This window comes from Merops nubicus, unplaced genomic scaffold (genome assembly GCF_000691845.1).
Source record: "Merops nubicus isolate BGI_N331 unplaced genomic scaffold, ASM69184v1 scaffold41666, whole genome shotgun sequence".
Classification (NCBI taxonomy): Eukaryota; Metazoa; Chordata; class Aves; order Coraciiformes; family Meropidae; genus Merops; species Merops nubicus.
Window position 1 is genome coordinate 11314 of NW_008615147.1, and position 15699 is coordinate 27012.

The 15699-nt window shown below is 50.8% G+C and overlaps 1 protein-coding gene across 1 annotated transcript in view; it reads right to left on the bottom strand.

Annotated features, from left to right (window-relative positions):
• Window positions 1–1462: 1462 nt before the first annotated feature.
• CREB3L1 (cAMP responsive element binding protein 3-like 1) overlaps window positions 1463–15699 on the bottom strand; it is a 16774-nt gene continuing 2537 nt past the window's right edge. Inside the window, exons 2-11 of the mRNA XM_008942430.1 lie at window positions 13886–14046; window positions 12213–12291; window positions 11142–11302; window positions 10485–10634; window positions 9632–9690; window positions 8089–8157; window positions 6163–6262; window positions 2470–2590; window positions 1773–2019; window positions 1463–1499 (exon numbers count right to left, since the gene is read on the bottom strand). Of these exons, the coding sequence (XP_008940678.1) occupies window positions 1463–1499; window positions 1773–2019; window positions 2470–2590; window positions 6163–6262; window positions 8089–8157; window positions 9632–9690; window positions 10485–10634; window positions 11142–11302; window positions 12213–12291; window positions 13886–14046 (1184 nt within the window). The remainder of the gene's footprint in view (window positions 1500–1772; window positions 2020–2469; window positions 2591–6162; window positions 6263–8088; window positions 8158–9631; window positions 9691–10484; window positions 10635–11141; window positions 11303–12212; window positions 12292–13885; window positions 14047–15699) is intronic.

Genomic DNA, 15699 nt, shown 5'->3' on the forward strand with positions numbered 1-15699 from the left:
CAAAAGAGGAGCCTGCTGTGAGACCTGGCAGAGTGCACAGGGGCTGCAGTGGAGCAACCTGCCACATCCCAGGTCTCCAACACTCATGTCCCACATTGTCTTTCCATCAAATGGCAGCTGAGGGAATGGAGCGAGGAGACACTTGAGCCTTCCAGCAGGGCTTTTGCCCAAAGAGGTCAGAAATGGGTGTCTGGATGCTAAAGAGGATGGCAAAGGCTTGAGATGAGGTCATTTCAGCACTGAGCTGGGCAAGTGTGGCCTGAAGGGAAGAGTTTGGTACCTTTGGTGCCAGAAGGGAGAGGTCTAAAACACTCTGGTGACCCTGGCCAACTCTGACATGCCACCTCTTCCAGAGATGTCACCAGAGATGCCAGCACATCCTCAGGTGCTTTCACAACACTGCTGTGCACACAGGGATGTGAGGGGAATGATGATTATCCAATAACCCTCCAAACAACAGCCTGCAGAGCTCTCCTTGTTGGTTCCTAGAAAGACCCCTTTTGGCATGAAGCAGAACTGGGGATGGAGAGCTGGCATGGGGATTGATTTATGGAAATGGGTTTCTCTCCCCCACTCTCAACTGGGAGTCCTGCAGAATAGAAGCTGAGAAGACCTGGGTAGCACTGCACTGTAGGGCCCAAGCTGGGAACAGAATGGGAAATACCACCCCTGCCCAAGCGAGGGTGCTGGGGGTGGGGAAAATTGGGTTGTAGGGGAAGATTGTTCTCTGTTTCAGAGCTCTGGTTGCCCAGAAGCTGCTGGGTAATTTTTATGGCAGTTTATCTGTCTGGGATCTCTCTCCCCCACTCCGTTTGTGTGCAGATCTTTGCAGATAGTTGGCGTGTAAGTTATGCAGGCAAGTCCATCAAGAGAAAACTAGAATGAGGAAGGACTAGGTTTTCTCTCAACAGAAGCAGAAGTATACTAACAGATGGAGGGGAAGGAATGAGCTCAAACTCTCCAAAGCCATCTCTCCAGCACCAGCATCACCCACTCCTAAGACCTCCAGGCATGACAGTAAATCAAGCACTCCCTCTCTCTCTCTCCTTCAGGTGCATCTGATATAGCCAAGGGGTACACGCCTGGGGACAGCCCCCTTGGTTTGGAGGCTTTGGGGAGTGAGCTGAATAGTTTGGAGGCTTCCCCTGATCTGCCTCCACTCCGAGGTGAGCCCACATCCATTGGGTAGTGCTCATTTAAGCAGGAGGTAAGGCCAGGAGAACAAGGAGCCTCAGGGCTTTGCCAGACGTTTATTGCTGGTTCTGGCAGTCCTGTGACTCCCCTTGAGAGATCAGTACCAACTGGGGGGGGTGGAGGGGAACATGGGGAAGGGGAGGAGCTGAACCCAAGGCCAGTTTAGGGGTGTCTGAATGCAGTGTCCTTTCCCACCAAGTCCCCTCAGTTGCTCGGTGAGGAGGGAATCCTGCAATCAGACAGATGAGGCCTTGAGGTCCAGCAGCTGCTACAAGTATTCAGCTGTCTCACTGGAGCTTGTCTCGCTGAGGAAAAGAAAAGACAAGGCATCAGTCAAGGTTCATTGCAGCCTCCCCTGTGAATTCACCTCCCTGTGTGCCCAGCTGGTTTGCTCTCACCAGGATGGAGCCCTTCCCCCGGGCACTGAACGACCAGCAAGCCTGGGACCACCCGAGTCACCCAGTCCCACTCAGCTTCATGCTAGAAGGACACTGCCTTACAGAGTCCCAGACTTTTGCTCTCAAAAATAAACTTTGTCTCATGCTCCTGGGCTCAAAGGGTGGCCCCCACCTACTTACCTCTCATGGAATTGCTCTTTGAGGTGGGTGAGAGTTGGGTCAGTTCGGTTCTGGTCAGGACTCTCCAGCTGGGATTTGCTCAGATATTTGGCTGTTTCATGTGTCCTGGCCAGATGAGGCCTTCCCTCCTCAGACTGCCCTTTTTTGGCCTCCCACCCCTCAGGATGGTCCATGGTTAGGAAGGAGCTATAGCTCTCTTCTAAGGAGTCAGCACCCTCATCATAGAAAAGGAGGCTCCGGGACTGAACTGGAAAAAAGGAGAGGGTTGGTTAGCAATGGAGAAGAAGTTCTCTTGCAATGAGTGTGGGGGGTGGTGGTGGTTTCAGCACATGCTCACCCAGCTATGGCCTTGTCCTACAGCAGCAGGCCTGCTCTGCAGGATACCCACCTCCCCCCAGCTTCAGGAGGCAGATGTGCCCTGGACACACAGGCAATCTGCCCTGGGACTTTTCCTCATGTTTCTTCCTTTGACACTTGTCACATTTTGGGACAATGGTTAGCAGAGAATGCCATCAGGCCCAACCAAGGTGCTGTTATCACAGTTTGTACCACTGACAGGCCAGGAACCTCCCCTCACCAGAGCCCCAGCATAAGGGGTAGGCACTGAGGGGAGGATGTTGTGCCTGAACTGAGAGTGTTGAGAGAGGAGCTGGAAATGGTTTGACAGGGTTAAACAGAGGAACCACATTAGACTCACTCTTACTCGTTGTGTAAATGTCTGGTGCTGGTGTTGCTTTCACTGTCTGTGATGCTGAAGAGAACTCAGGGAGACAGGGCATCAGGGATCCCAGGATCAGAACAAAGCAGAGTGCCAGCACCTAGAGAGGAGATCAGCACAGAGTTAGTTTCACTTGCCATGAGGAAACACTCCCACCACCACACACAACCCTGAGGCTGTGTGAGAACCTGTGGTCAGGCTGACAACTGGGTCACTGTGGTCCCCCAGGGAGGGAAAGGGCTTGCTCTGCTAATCTCTGCTGCAAATCTAAGGAGGGAAGTCAGAAGCTTCCTTGTGTTGCTTTATTTGAAGCATTTCTGGTTCAATGGTGAGAACTTGCCCATCCAGTTGATGACAGATGGTGGAAGGCACAGCTGGGGAACAAGTTGAGAAAGAGGGAAACTCAACAGGAGGGATGAACTCTGCCTTGACCAAAGAGAACCTGACCATTGGTGCAGCAGGAGCTATAGTGGGCTGTAAGAAAGTAGGTTCATTAGGATAAATCTGTGAGGTACCACAGCACATTGTGAAGTGAAGCTCCTGTCCTTGCAAGGACAGAAATGACAGCAGAACTGCAGCCACCTAAAACCTGGTAGCAAGGATGGAGAGCCCAAGGAAAGGGTTAACTTTATGCTTGACAAGCAGGCATGAGGCACCCTGTGTCCCTGTCTTCTGCTGTCAGACTAGTCAGAGCTACTGGGCAGTGATGAAAGGAGAGAGGCAGATGAAAGCTCCCTGGAAACCCCCCTCTGGTTGGTCTGCACCTCTGTATAAACGAGCTAAGTTTGACCTGTGGGGACACCTGTGGGGACAGCCAGCAATTGCTTGGCTGCTTTTTAGAACAGCCACTGATTTTGGAACAGCCATGCCTAAGTAATGCACAGAAGCTGGCACCTCACAGCAATTTTGGCCACCAGTGGATTCGAGGAAATGTGGAAGATCACAGGAATACTACATGATATAAAGAGGGATTTTAATTGGCCAGACTCTCCATGGCTGGTTTTAAAGTAAGGAAATTAAATGTGGACAGCAGGGATGCTAAGCATGTCATAAAAGGCACACAAGGCATATAGAACCCTTATCCCAAAAAACAGGGGCAAAAAACAAATCCTGAATAGATGTTGCTTGGAATTGCCACAGCCAAACCCACAACAATGCTCTGGTTTGGTTCCAGTTCAACCTCTGTAACACTTCACAACCATAACTCTTGGTTTGACTCCGAGTACCTTTTGTCTCACAGCTTTTTGACCACCTCATTATTTTGACCTCTTAAAAAAGCAAGGGAATGTAAGCTAGAGGAAACTACTGCAAGAAAAAAAACAGTTGGAAAGGTGGAGGCAAAATGGATCAAAAAAAAGACATCCTGAGAGCATAGTTATCAAATAGCTGACTGTCAAACTGGGAGGAAGTGGCAGATGGAGCAGCAGATCTGTTAGGGCTCTGGCAAGATTCAACACTTTTAAGCTTGACTTGAATGAAGGACTGTATCAAACCTGCAGATGGGAAGACTACAAGCAGACTGGCTTTTGGTCAGGATTCAAATTCAGAATGATCTTGAGCATGGGGAGAAGTGCTCCAAGGGAACAGGGGGCAGATCCACGCAGACAAATGCTGAGATCTGCAGAGATCTGCAAGGTGGCAGGGCTGATGAACAGAGGAAACATGCCATGGCCAGGCAGCTGTTCTGCAGAAGAGGATCTGGGGTTAAAATGGAGCACAAGGTGGGCAAAGGCTGCTGGCACTTTGCAAAGGGCAAGTCTCAGCCTGGGCAGTATGAACAGACCTTCTGGCTGGCTCTGTACCAGCCTTCTGGGGCAACACCATCCAGCTTTGGGGCCTGTACTTCCAGAAGGATGTGGGGCAAGCAGAGAAAATCTGGAAGAGGGCTCTGGGAGCAAACCCTTCAGTAGCTCAGCCTACAAGGGAAGATTTAAGAAATCCTTGTGATTTAGCAGAGCAGACTTGGGGGGGGAGCTGCTCAAAACCAATAGTTTTCAACTCTGTAAAACACAGCTGCACAAAGGGAGGGTAAACTGGTCTTGCTGAGAGTGGGCAGAAGAAGTTGTAAGAGGCTTCAGTTGTTGCAAGGAAGATTGAGATGAGATAGCAAGAAAGCTTTATCTGGGAAAGATAATGAAGCATGGGAATGAGTTGCCTGAGGAGGAGGATGAGGGCTGCTCATCACTGGAGGCCTTCAAGAACTGGCTGGACAAATATCCCGCAGGAATGACAGGAATGACACAGAGTTAAAAAAGAAGGGTGCTGTGCTCCACTCCTATGCTGCAAGGCATGATGATTCTACTTACCTGTCATGATGAGGAGTGCACTACTTGAAAATGGAAAATGGGAACTTGGAGGCCTATGAGAGCAACTGACCCAAGGCAGCAAAGCAAATTACAAATTCTTGAAATGCTTCAAAGGTAGGAAGCCTGAGAGAGTTGGTGTGTGGGCTGGGATGCCAGGGAATGAACAGCAAAGAGAGATAAGACATTGCTGAGAAACTAAATCAGGTATTTTATCAGCCTCTAGCACAGGAGATGTCTGGAAGGCACCTTTTCTGGAATTGCTCATTGCAGGTAGTAGCAATGAAGAATTGCTGGAGCCAGGGGTGCTCTGATGATCTGCTGCATTAAGGAGCAATGAGTCACTGGGCCCAGCTGGGTCACACCCAAAAATGTGGAAAGAACTTGGGAATGAAGCCACAGAGCAGCCAACAGAAAAGACAAGTCAGTCATTAAATCTGCTCTGACATGGGGGCAGCAAAGAGGAGCAAAAGTTTGAGCAGATTTTGAAAGGAGAAAGTGTTGGAAATCACAGAGCAGGGGCTCTGGAACCAAGGACAATGAACCAAGAGTGAAAAACAACCTCTCAGGACACTGAGGGTGCTGAGCAAGTGGGGCAAGCACCTCACCATCTGTACTTCATGCCTGTTAACAGCACAGGAGTGATAACTGCATATAGGGAACTAACTCTGACAAAGTTGTCACAAGCAGCTACTACAACAATCCTGCAAAGACATCACAGGGTTGAAGGCTGTGTTTTTACCATGGATCAGAAACTTTCCCCCTGGCAAAAAATGAGGTGAAGAACAAATAATCAACTCTATTTATGGTCATAAAATAGGGATTACCAAAACCAACAGACAAACCCCAACCATTTTGCTTAGTCAAAAGGGCAAACAAAGACAATTCCAACTTGATTTAACAAAGCCTGATGTGCAGGCATAGCAAGAACAGATGCCCTTTCTTGCTGATAAACACAAAGTAGTGCCCACTGGGAAAAATACTTGAACTTTTTGTCTGCCCTGCTGAGTTAAACATCAAGAATGACCAACTCAGCAAATTCAAACTCTACCCATCACACTGGAAGCTCATTGAAGATTTTTGCTGAATGGCCAACAGCTAATTGGCCAAGCAAAGGAAGTGCTGCTTTGCCCAAAGAAGAAGGCAGTGAAGATGCAGGAATTATTCTAAGGTGGATGCATCAACAACTGACACTGTTGATGTGTGCATGACAAAGGGCCCCAGTCCTGCTGACTCCAGAACAAAAGGAGAGAACAGATGTAACTGGCAATAGAGCCAAGTTGCAGCAGGGAAGAAGGCAGAGATCAGCAATCAACAAAGCTGTCAGGGGAAGTATGGCCCACCAGGAAGATGGAAATTAAGCTTGTACCATGAGGCAGGTCCCAGTCTGTGTAGATGCCATTTTGTAAGGTCTGGAGACTTTCCCAGCTACCAGAGCCTGCAGCTTCTGCAACTGCTGGAGCAGAGTCCTGGGAGAGGAAACAATTCCAATCAAAACTTGATAAGGAGGTAGCACCCAGTAAGTGATGCAAGAACACCACTACTTTGTTCATGTTTTACCCTGATTTTCCCTTCTTGTGAAAAAAAAAGGTCTCTCTCCTTTGCTATATCTTGCCCAAGTTCTCTGATCAAACAGGCTTGGGAAGCAAGAAATATAAAAGGGTGAGATTGAGATATAAAGTGTGCAGGAACTGTGGGAGAAATGCCCCAAAGTGCTGGTACAATGAGGCAACACCCTCTGCCTCCTCACCAGGAGATCCACCAAAACTTTCACTGCAACTAGCCAGCATTACAAATACCCCATTCCTTTAGGACTCCTGAGTGCCTCAAAGCCCTGCCAGTCATCTCCCAGAGCAGTGGACAGGCAGGCTACCAAAAACCAAGCTCTGGGATGGAGGCTGAGCTGTTAGCCAGGGCAGACACTGAGCACAGGCCTGCCTGCTCCCATTTCACTCAGAGGAACACGCTCTGCAGCATGACCTGTTCCCTGAGCCATATGGTGGAGAGAGAAATTAAAACCAGTTTTGATCCCCTCCAGCTTCTTCAGTCTTGGCAGCTCTGCAGAGGGATGTGGGCAAAGCCAAACCTGGAGTTCAGCAATCAATTTATTTTCTGGCTGCCCCAGATGGAACACGTGCTAAGGTCTCTCTGCCCCATTTAACTGAACATGGGCACTGGCACACATAAAAACAAAACAGTGGTAGGTGTGTTACTAAGAGCCACTGAACCCTTCACTGAGCTGGGGAAGAAAGCTGGGATGAGGGAGACTACAGAGCACAGGGTTCCCAAGGGGTCCAAATTGCTGCAGCCTGCTGTGTGTTTCCCCCTGGGAGCACTGACAGTTTTACACAAATATGTTTGAGCTTTTGTAAAATGCCAGGTCCTGGAGCCAAAAGATTGCAGGAGAATCCCAGCTTTCTCTCTTTCCAAACCCTTTTCTGCTCCTTGGACACATGGAGAAAAGCACAGTGTGTCCCATCAGCAGTGTTCAAAACTCAAACCCTCTTAGAAAAAAACATAATGTGTATTTGAAATGAAAAAAATAAATTTCTCCTGGCTTTTAGGCCAATCTTCTGATTTTTCAGGGTGGGGCTCATGACTTTTCAGCAGCAGGGCTGCCCACACTCCCAGAGAGGCCAGGCAGCAGCCTGTGCCCCCCTGCTTTGGGGCTGTGGGAGCAGGTTGCTCCTTTCAGGTGAGCAGCAGATGGGCCAAACATTCTCCATCCTTGCTTTGCAAGGGGAAGAGGCAGGGTGAACACCAGGGTACCACATGCACAGGGATCTGCCCTGGATTGGGTGGGAGCTGAGATCTCTGCCTTTCTTAGAGGAATGGGCTTTCCCTCTATTCACCAAGTCTGTTCAGCTCCCTCTCAAGAGAAACCTGAAACAACCACATTATGCCCAGAGACCTTGTATTCCTCCAAAGAGCCCAAGAGCAGAAACAGTGGGGCTGAGAGGCTGGTGTGAGGGGCCTCCCTTGATGCCTCTGCCCTGGAGACAACCAGGGGCCTGGAGGGCAATGGGGAGGGCAGCATGAGCCCAAAAGGCCCCTCTCCTCTGCAGCCTGGCCTGGCCATCCCAACATAAACATTCCAGGCTCACTAACCAAACCCAGCTGCCTTGTTCTTGCCATGGGCCAAAAACCAGCACCTCACTGAGCAGCTCCCACCCCTCCAGGAGCTGGGGGAGCCTGCCTTGCTCCTTTAGTCCCCCTGCTCTGGCACTCCCCTGGCTGGCTTCCCTCCCTGCCCACCCCACCCTGCCCACAGAAAGTCAGGTCCAGCCTCTCTTACCTGTTTGCATTTTCTAAGGTCTCCACTTTTTTCCAGAGTTCATTGTTTTCTGTTGTGAATGTCTCAACCCTGTGGGAATAAAACCCACAGCCAGTTGGCTACGAAGGCCAGATAGATAAAGAAAATTTAGTCCTTGCCTCTTTTGGGGTGTGGAGGTTCAGTAGCCTCATTCATCACCTGCAGATATGGTCCTGGAGCCAGATGTTGCAGGCAGCCCTGACAGAGCAGGGATGAGGTGGAAGGTGGACAGTGAGATGTGACAGTGCCTGGGACAGGATTTCCCCAGAGCTGGGAGAGGCAGGTCACAGGCAGGTCACGTCAGGACAGACCCAGTGCTACGCAAGCATTCCCATCCCTCCCAAACCCCCCCTGAGGAGCATGGAAAAGGAACAGGGGGACAAATTCAAACCTCCTCCACTCAGACCGAGAACCCGCGCTGGCTTTGCGCTTTGCATATGCAAAGCAGGCAGCTGTGTGCAGGAGCTGGGCCAGCTCCGACTGCAGGCGCTTGAGGGCAGCAGAGAACCTGCAGGCTCCAGCCCACCCCTTCGGAAGGGAAAGTGGTGAGGCTGCAGCTGGGACTGAGGAAGGGGAATGTCTCCAGCTCCCGAGGAAGGCAGGCCAGGGACACAGCCCGATCCTCCTGGAGGTTTCCAGCACAACCTCCGAACCAGGCGTTCCGTGTAAAAACTGGGCTTGCAGCAAAGGTGTCAAACTGAATGGTGAAGGGCCCAAGTAGAGGTTTTGACAAACCTTAAAGAGAGCCAATTTGACCAAAGATTTGTTCCATTAAAAAAAAAAAATTCCCTGAATGCTGCTTATGGTTCACATTAAACCTGGCATTGTTTGAAAGCCATCTGTCACAGCAAGGCACTGGTGTAGCAAACCACTGAGTACATAGAGGCACCACAGTCACGTCAGGGGAAGGGGCCCCAGCACAAAAAGCCCTGGACCTGGCACTTGAGCAAGGCCAGCCAACAACCCAGCCCTGGCTTGAAGGAGCTGGGTGTCAGTGTGAGAACCTAGCTGGAGGTGATGTGCTCTGATGCCTGGACACACACGTGCACACCCAGGTGCAACTTCTGGAGGGGCCTTGAGTCATCTGTCTTCATTTCTGCACATTTAGAGAAGATAAATAGCTTGTGTGTCCACACTTATGGGAAGAGAGGGGGGAAAAGCCCTGGTCAGTGCTGTCCAAGGGCCTGCTGCTTGAGGGACAGACAGAATAAAAGCAACTTATCTTGGGGAAACCTGACTCTTACCCCAAATCCCACCTTGCTGGGAGCCAAAATGGCCTGTGTTCTGCAGGGGACCAGCCAAACTAAGCAGTTGGAAACACACGGTTTGTATAACAATCTTTATCCTGCAAGAGGATTTCTAGGAGCAAAGGGAGTAGAGGCAGGATCCCAAACTAAACTTCTGTGCAGCCAGCCTTGCAAGGAACTGTACTCTCTGAGCAATTCTGAGACAAAAGCACTAGAAAGGGGGCTGTGGATGGACAGGGCTCCTTTTTCAAAGGTAAGACTAAGAAGAAGAAACTTACTTTTTCTCTAGACACTCCACATATTCCTTCTTCTTCCTGCGACTCTCCTGAGCAGAGATCTGTGAGAGGTGCAGCCACCAGAGAGGAGTCAGTATCATAAGCCTCTAGACATTTCTTTGTGGCTCCCTCATCTTGTCTGTTCCCTGCACACACAGCACTCTAAAGGTAAATGGAGAAGTCACCTTCTAGTCTGCCATTCCTACCAGTCTCCATGCCAAAACTGGGATGGGTGGATGCTGTTGGTATGAAGCCTTCTTTGGTCTGTAGACCACAACCATTTGTTGCAGTATGCCTGACCCCCTCCCTGCTGAGAGCATCTTTTTGAGCTCCTCTGACTCACATGGGTACATGCTGTGGCCATCTGGGCAGATTCTGCCCCAGACCACTTCTGAGTCACTGGGTGACTAATTCAGGGTCTCATTATTTCTCCCATGGGATGTTTTCTCATCAGAGTCTGAAGTCACACAGCCCCTGTCTGGCAAAGGAGCTCTGTGCCTCAGCCATTCTGCACCACTCAGTGGTGCTTGTTTCATGCCCCCACATCAAGGCCTGACCAGGCCTAACTGTCTGATCCCAAATGCCTTGGCTTTGGGGCCCCATCCCAGGCCACACAATCCCAGGAGCTGAGCTGGAAACCACACTTCCCAGACACAGCTCCATGCACAGCACGCATGCATAGATGCCCCAAGGCACCATTTTTGTGGGCTGGGAGGTTCATACCAGTGTACTAAAGGCAGGATCCCCCCTTCTCTGAGCTGCACTTGCAGCTGAGAAGGCACGGGGAACTACAGCACTGGTCAGCTGAGGATGCTCTGGAATCATGAGAACTATGTGGTTACATTTTTGTAGTCACCTTGTTCTTGATTTTCCTCCTGACCCTCTTCAGTGCTTTCTCCTCTGCTTTGGTGAGAGGCAGCTTGGTAGGAATGGGGTAGCCCTCAGCAATCAAGGTGCGTTTCTCCTCTTCAGTCAAGAGCAGTGGACCAGAGGTCCCTTGTAACTTCTGAAACAGAAGAGCAGCCGTCAGCATCAGCAAGGATTTCCACCCCAGTGATCCTCCCAGTAGTGAGCTAAGGGCTCAGTACAAACAGGTGCAGGGCAGTGCTCTTCCCTGCTCCCAACCTGATCCCAGGGGCACAGCTCAGCATCTGCCTTCCTCCTTTACCTTTGAGGGCACCTGCTTCTTCATGGTGAGCCTGGCTGCACACTTGCACTGCAGGATCCTGCCAATTAACCTCCTCAAAAAAGGCCCCCAGTGCACAGGCCACTTCCCAAATTATGGGGTGAAAGACAGCATTTGTTGAAACAAGTTAGCTGCTGGTAGGCATTGTGCCTCTCCTCACTCCTGTGAACACCATCCTGTCCCCACATCCCTGTGCTATGACATCACATTGCCTTGTCAGAGCCTTTCAGCAAGCACAGGATCCCCCACATGAGCCTCAGGAAACCTCCAACCCCCTCTGGGCAGCACGGAGCCCTGTGTCCCTGAGACATCCTGCTGGCCCCTTACGTGTGGTGCTGTGAGGAGAGGGGAGGAGGAGATGGCAGCAGAAGAACGAGCAGCAGGACGAGCTGGGCTGGAGGGAGGCAGGGACCGAGGGCTCTGGGATCCGTCGCTGTCACTGCCGTGGCTGCTGGGTGGAGTTGGAGGCATCTGCACCAGGTCTTCTACTGAGAAATGAGGAAATCAAGTCAGCTCTCTTAGGCTGTCAGTGCAGGCACAGGGCCCTGAGTGGCAACAGAACTGAAAGGACAAGGTGATGAGTCTCCCCAGCCGGGGTGGGTCTGAGAAGACTGAGCGCTGCCCAAGACAGAGGTGATGCTGACCTCAAATGTGCTAAACTAGGAACTGCAGGAGTCAGAGCTGGCAGGGGCTTAGCCGAGACACTGAAGATATTTACAAAGCACTAAGGTGCTCTGGTGTCAACCAAAACAGAGTACAAAGCCTGTGATGTTTTGCTCCAGAGCCTGATCCACAAGTACAGGAAGCTCTCTAAGAGCTCTTTCAAAAGCACCGCGGGGCTCACGCACTTGCCAGCACACTTGATCCTAAGGGGCTCCAGTCACTTAGCTGGTTTCCAAGCACTTGAAAACTGTCCCCACTTTGTACTGGAGAGCCCTGGGGGCCTAAATGGAGGTGGGAATGTGCCTAAGGAATGTCTCTCTGCGGCAGTGGGAGTTCCTATAGTGCTTTCATTTGTGCATCGGCAGATTTTCAGATCCTTGGGTTTCTTTCAAATTAAACTGGATTCTGAATTTCCTGACTCTCAGATGGTTGTTTTTGGATAAGACTACAGTCTCTCTGAGGATTTTATAGGCACTTTTGCATATTTCCAACTCTGAAGTAGCCTGTTTTGCCTGGGAGTCCCTGTCTGAACAATTCTGTGTGTGGCTGCTGGTGCAAGCACTGATCTGCTCTGATCTGGAACAGTGCAAGTGTTCACTCCTTTATCAGTCTGTGCTCCAGTGCTACCTTGTGTGCATGGCTCTGCTCTCTGGTGTTGTCTCTTCCCCCTGGACAGCAATGATCTATATCTGAGTAACACAGAGGGATCTAAGCTGACAAGCAAAATCTTCTTACCTGCAGGTACATTTAGAAACTGGTTCACCTCTTTGGGTTCAGCTTTGATCACAGGTGCTGGAGTAATTTCTATGGGAGTCTGTGGAAGAGGAACAGAAAGAGCTCTTGGGTGTGCCACCTCCCCTGCCCAGAGGGCTCCCACCAACTGCTGTGCCCTGCTCTCTGTCCTGCCCCATCTCACAGCTCTGCCCCACAGCAGTCTCTCAACACACACAACAGAAACCAAGTCCCCTGGGCACACAGAGTGCAAACGTGTTGGCAGAGGAAGAGGCAGTGGCAGGTGGATATATTGCCAAGCATTGCCCTGAGTACCTCCAAAAGGGAGATTACTTTTATCCTTGGTGTTTCTCCCCTTGCTAGACCCAGACAGTGCCATTTAAACCAATGCATTACCACGGGAAGTCCCTCTTTGATCTGCCTTCATTAGAGATGGGAGTATAGAGGTTGTATAGAAACAGAACAAATGCTCTGTCCTGCTCACATGATTTTCACCAGGGCTGCTGGGCAGCTGTTTCCAAGCAGAGGGGACTGTGAGTTCAAGAAAGAGTAGATTTATTCCCATCTGGGCTATGCAGCCCCTCAGCTCCCTGGCTTGCCAGCCCCCAGCCCACCATAGGCTGGGGGAGTTTTTACACTAAACAGACACACTGCAAAGTTCTCCAGACTGTAAACACAGCTGAGAGAGCACCATGGTATGGCTGATGAGCACACACAGCAGAGCTTCGAGGGCACAGCAAGTTCAAGCTGTGTAAATAATGGAGGAAGTTTGTGCACAGTTTTGGCTGGAAGTACCAATATGTTTTGGATGGTTGTTTAAATGGGAAGATGCTCAGCATGAGTGAAAAAAGGAAGTGAACCCCAGAGATGCTCTAATATTATCTACTGAGCTGCTACAAGACAGCCAAAGTCTATGTGAGACTGGTCAGATGTTGCCAGCCAAACTGAGCCCCCAACTTATACCCATGTACCAGTGGCATAAGTGAGCCTCCTTCAGACAAACAGACTTCTTAAGAACTTAGATATGACAAAAAGACTTGGCCCCTTGTTCCTTAGAAATAATAACTCCTGCTGCATCATAGGAAAAAGGAAGCAGGACCTGGAGTGGGACCTCCATTGCCAGTGAGCAGCTGGGAAAAGTGAGAGCCCAAGGCCATGACAAAGATGGTGGCAGAGCAGGGGTCTATAGTCAGAAATAGTGGGGTCACTGGCATCACATTTGTTGACACTGTTCTCTGAAAAATGAAAACAAGCCAAGAGTGGCTATAGAAATACTGGCAGATTGGAGGGCACGGGCCTCCAGCATGTGCAAGCTTAAAAGTCTTCAGTTTTAGTGACAAGAAAATATGCTTGTACTTAACCAAGATTGTAAAGCCTCCTGTGCTGGAGAAAACCCTCCTTCCACCATTTTCCCTGGAAGGATAAGCTGTCTTGTAGCCTCACTGCAGGAATGAACACAGTTCTAGCTAGCATCAGGAGTGCTGCTCCTCTCACTGCCATTTGAAGAGGAGAATGACAAATAATGCAAGTGTCTGGACTTCATATCACCTTCTCCTGTCTGTCCAGTGGCTAAACTGCCTAGCAAGACCCTGCTGCAGTCATTCAGCTGGGTCTGCATCACCAGGGGTGCCACTGTGTGAGAGCCCAGGTTCCCAATGGATCTTAGATGGGCTCACCTCCTCGGGGACTGGCAGTCTCTGCAGAGGGTTGAGGTTCAGCACTGGTATGGAGCTGGCAGCTAGCTGGGACTCAGGCAGGTCTAGAGCCAGGTTCTGTTCCTGTTTCACCATGATGGAGCAGAGCTTGGGCCCCAGCGACCACACTCCATTCTCCAGCTCTGAAACAGGCACAATGTGAGAGTCAAACTCCAGCAAGAACAGGACAAGACCAAAAAAAAACCCCAAAAAGCCATGCAGACAGCTTCCCCCCACTCTGGGGAGGCTGCCTTTCCAAGCTGAGCACTGTCACCACACAAGCATGTGCAGGCCCACAACACAGAGTACAAAAGGGAATGAAGCCCTGGGTGCCCTGCAGGGAGCAGAGGGGACAGAGCTAGAAGGATTTTGGCTCTGCTCTGAGTATGCAGCTCGAGTGCTGGAGGAGAGCTGCAGCATTTCTTCTGCCCTGCTGCAATTGCAGTGGCCCTGCTGCCATTGCTGGTGGGGCAGAAGGAAGAGAACTGAACAGAGCTGTGTGGGCACACTCCCCTCACCCACTGCCTGCTCTGTCCTGTGCATGGCTCTGGTGTGAGCCTGGCTTGACACTGGAAGTAGAGATCCTGAGAGCTGAGATTCAGGCAGTGGTGGACAAGCTGCAGCTGAGATGGGGAAAAAAACCTGCTATTTAGGAGAGCTGCTTGGGCTCTGCCCTGAAGTTTTGGTCCCCTCATTGCTCTTCAAACACTCCAGCCTGCCAAAAAGCTACTCCTAGCTGGCCTAGAGCCTGCATCCTCCTCCCTAATCCTTATCCCTTCCCTTCCCCTTTTTATCTGACAACAAGAAACCCATTTGGCTTGATGCAGGACAGACCACTGCTAAGTGTGTCACCAGATAGTGCCCCAGGTTGCTCAACATGAGGCCACAGCTGAGCTCACTCCCCAACCCCTCTGCTCTGCTCCACACTCTCAGACCCAGGGATGTTGCCTAGCTGCTGCCCAAAGCAGCTCTGCAGTGCAAGTCTCAGTCTAGAGGATGTCCTGGCAAGAGGAGAGGAGGAGAAAGGTCCTTCTCAGCTTCAGAGAAGCCCACACAAAGAAGAGCACGAGCAAGCAGCTGGAGCTGAACTAAACTTAGAGGTAGCTTAACACCATCTTTGCCCAACGCAGGCTCTGCTGCCTCCAGGAGAGGACAGGGCAGAATCCTGCTTCTGGTTTTTGCTTGGACACAGTGGTGTTAAAGCTTGGGGAAGAATTATATCAGTTAACACAGCGTTGCCTTTGCCAGTGGAATGTGTTGTCTTCCTGTCTTTGGTCTACACCTCTTCTTTTGCTGCCTAGATAGGTCTCACTAGCAGAGGTGCACACCTTCCAGCTCTGTGTGTGACTGGCCACCTTCAAGGCCAGACACGAGCTCCTGTGGCTGCTGTGTGCCTGCATCAGCTGTGTGCACTGCTCTCCCTGCTGCTGGATTGCTTCTGAGAGCCTCCCACAATGCAGCGTGGCCAACGTCATCAGGCAGCCTCAGGCAGGGCTGCACTGTGGGAAGGTTTTGCCTACTGCCTCATCTGAAGTTCCTTTGCTGTGTTTTTAAGCTTCATCTTCCTCATCTTCCCTTCTGTTGCTAAGTTCTGCATTCCTTTTTTTTTTCCTCAGAGGCAGGGAGATCCTCTGTCTGCTGCTGAGCAAGTTAGCAGACAAGGGAGAGCAGACCACCAAGGGCTCTCCCCGTTCAGACTTGCCTGGGTGAGACAGCAACCCCCAGAGCTGTCAGTCCAGACAGTCCCAGGAGCAGACACCCAAATAAGGATGTGCTGTCCTCCCCTTTCCTGCCGA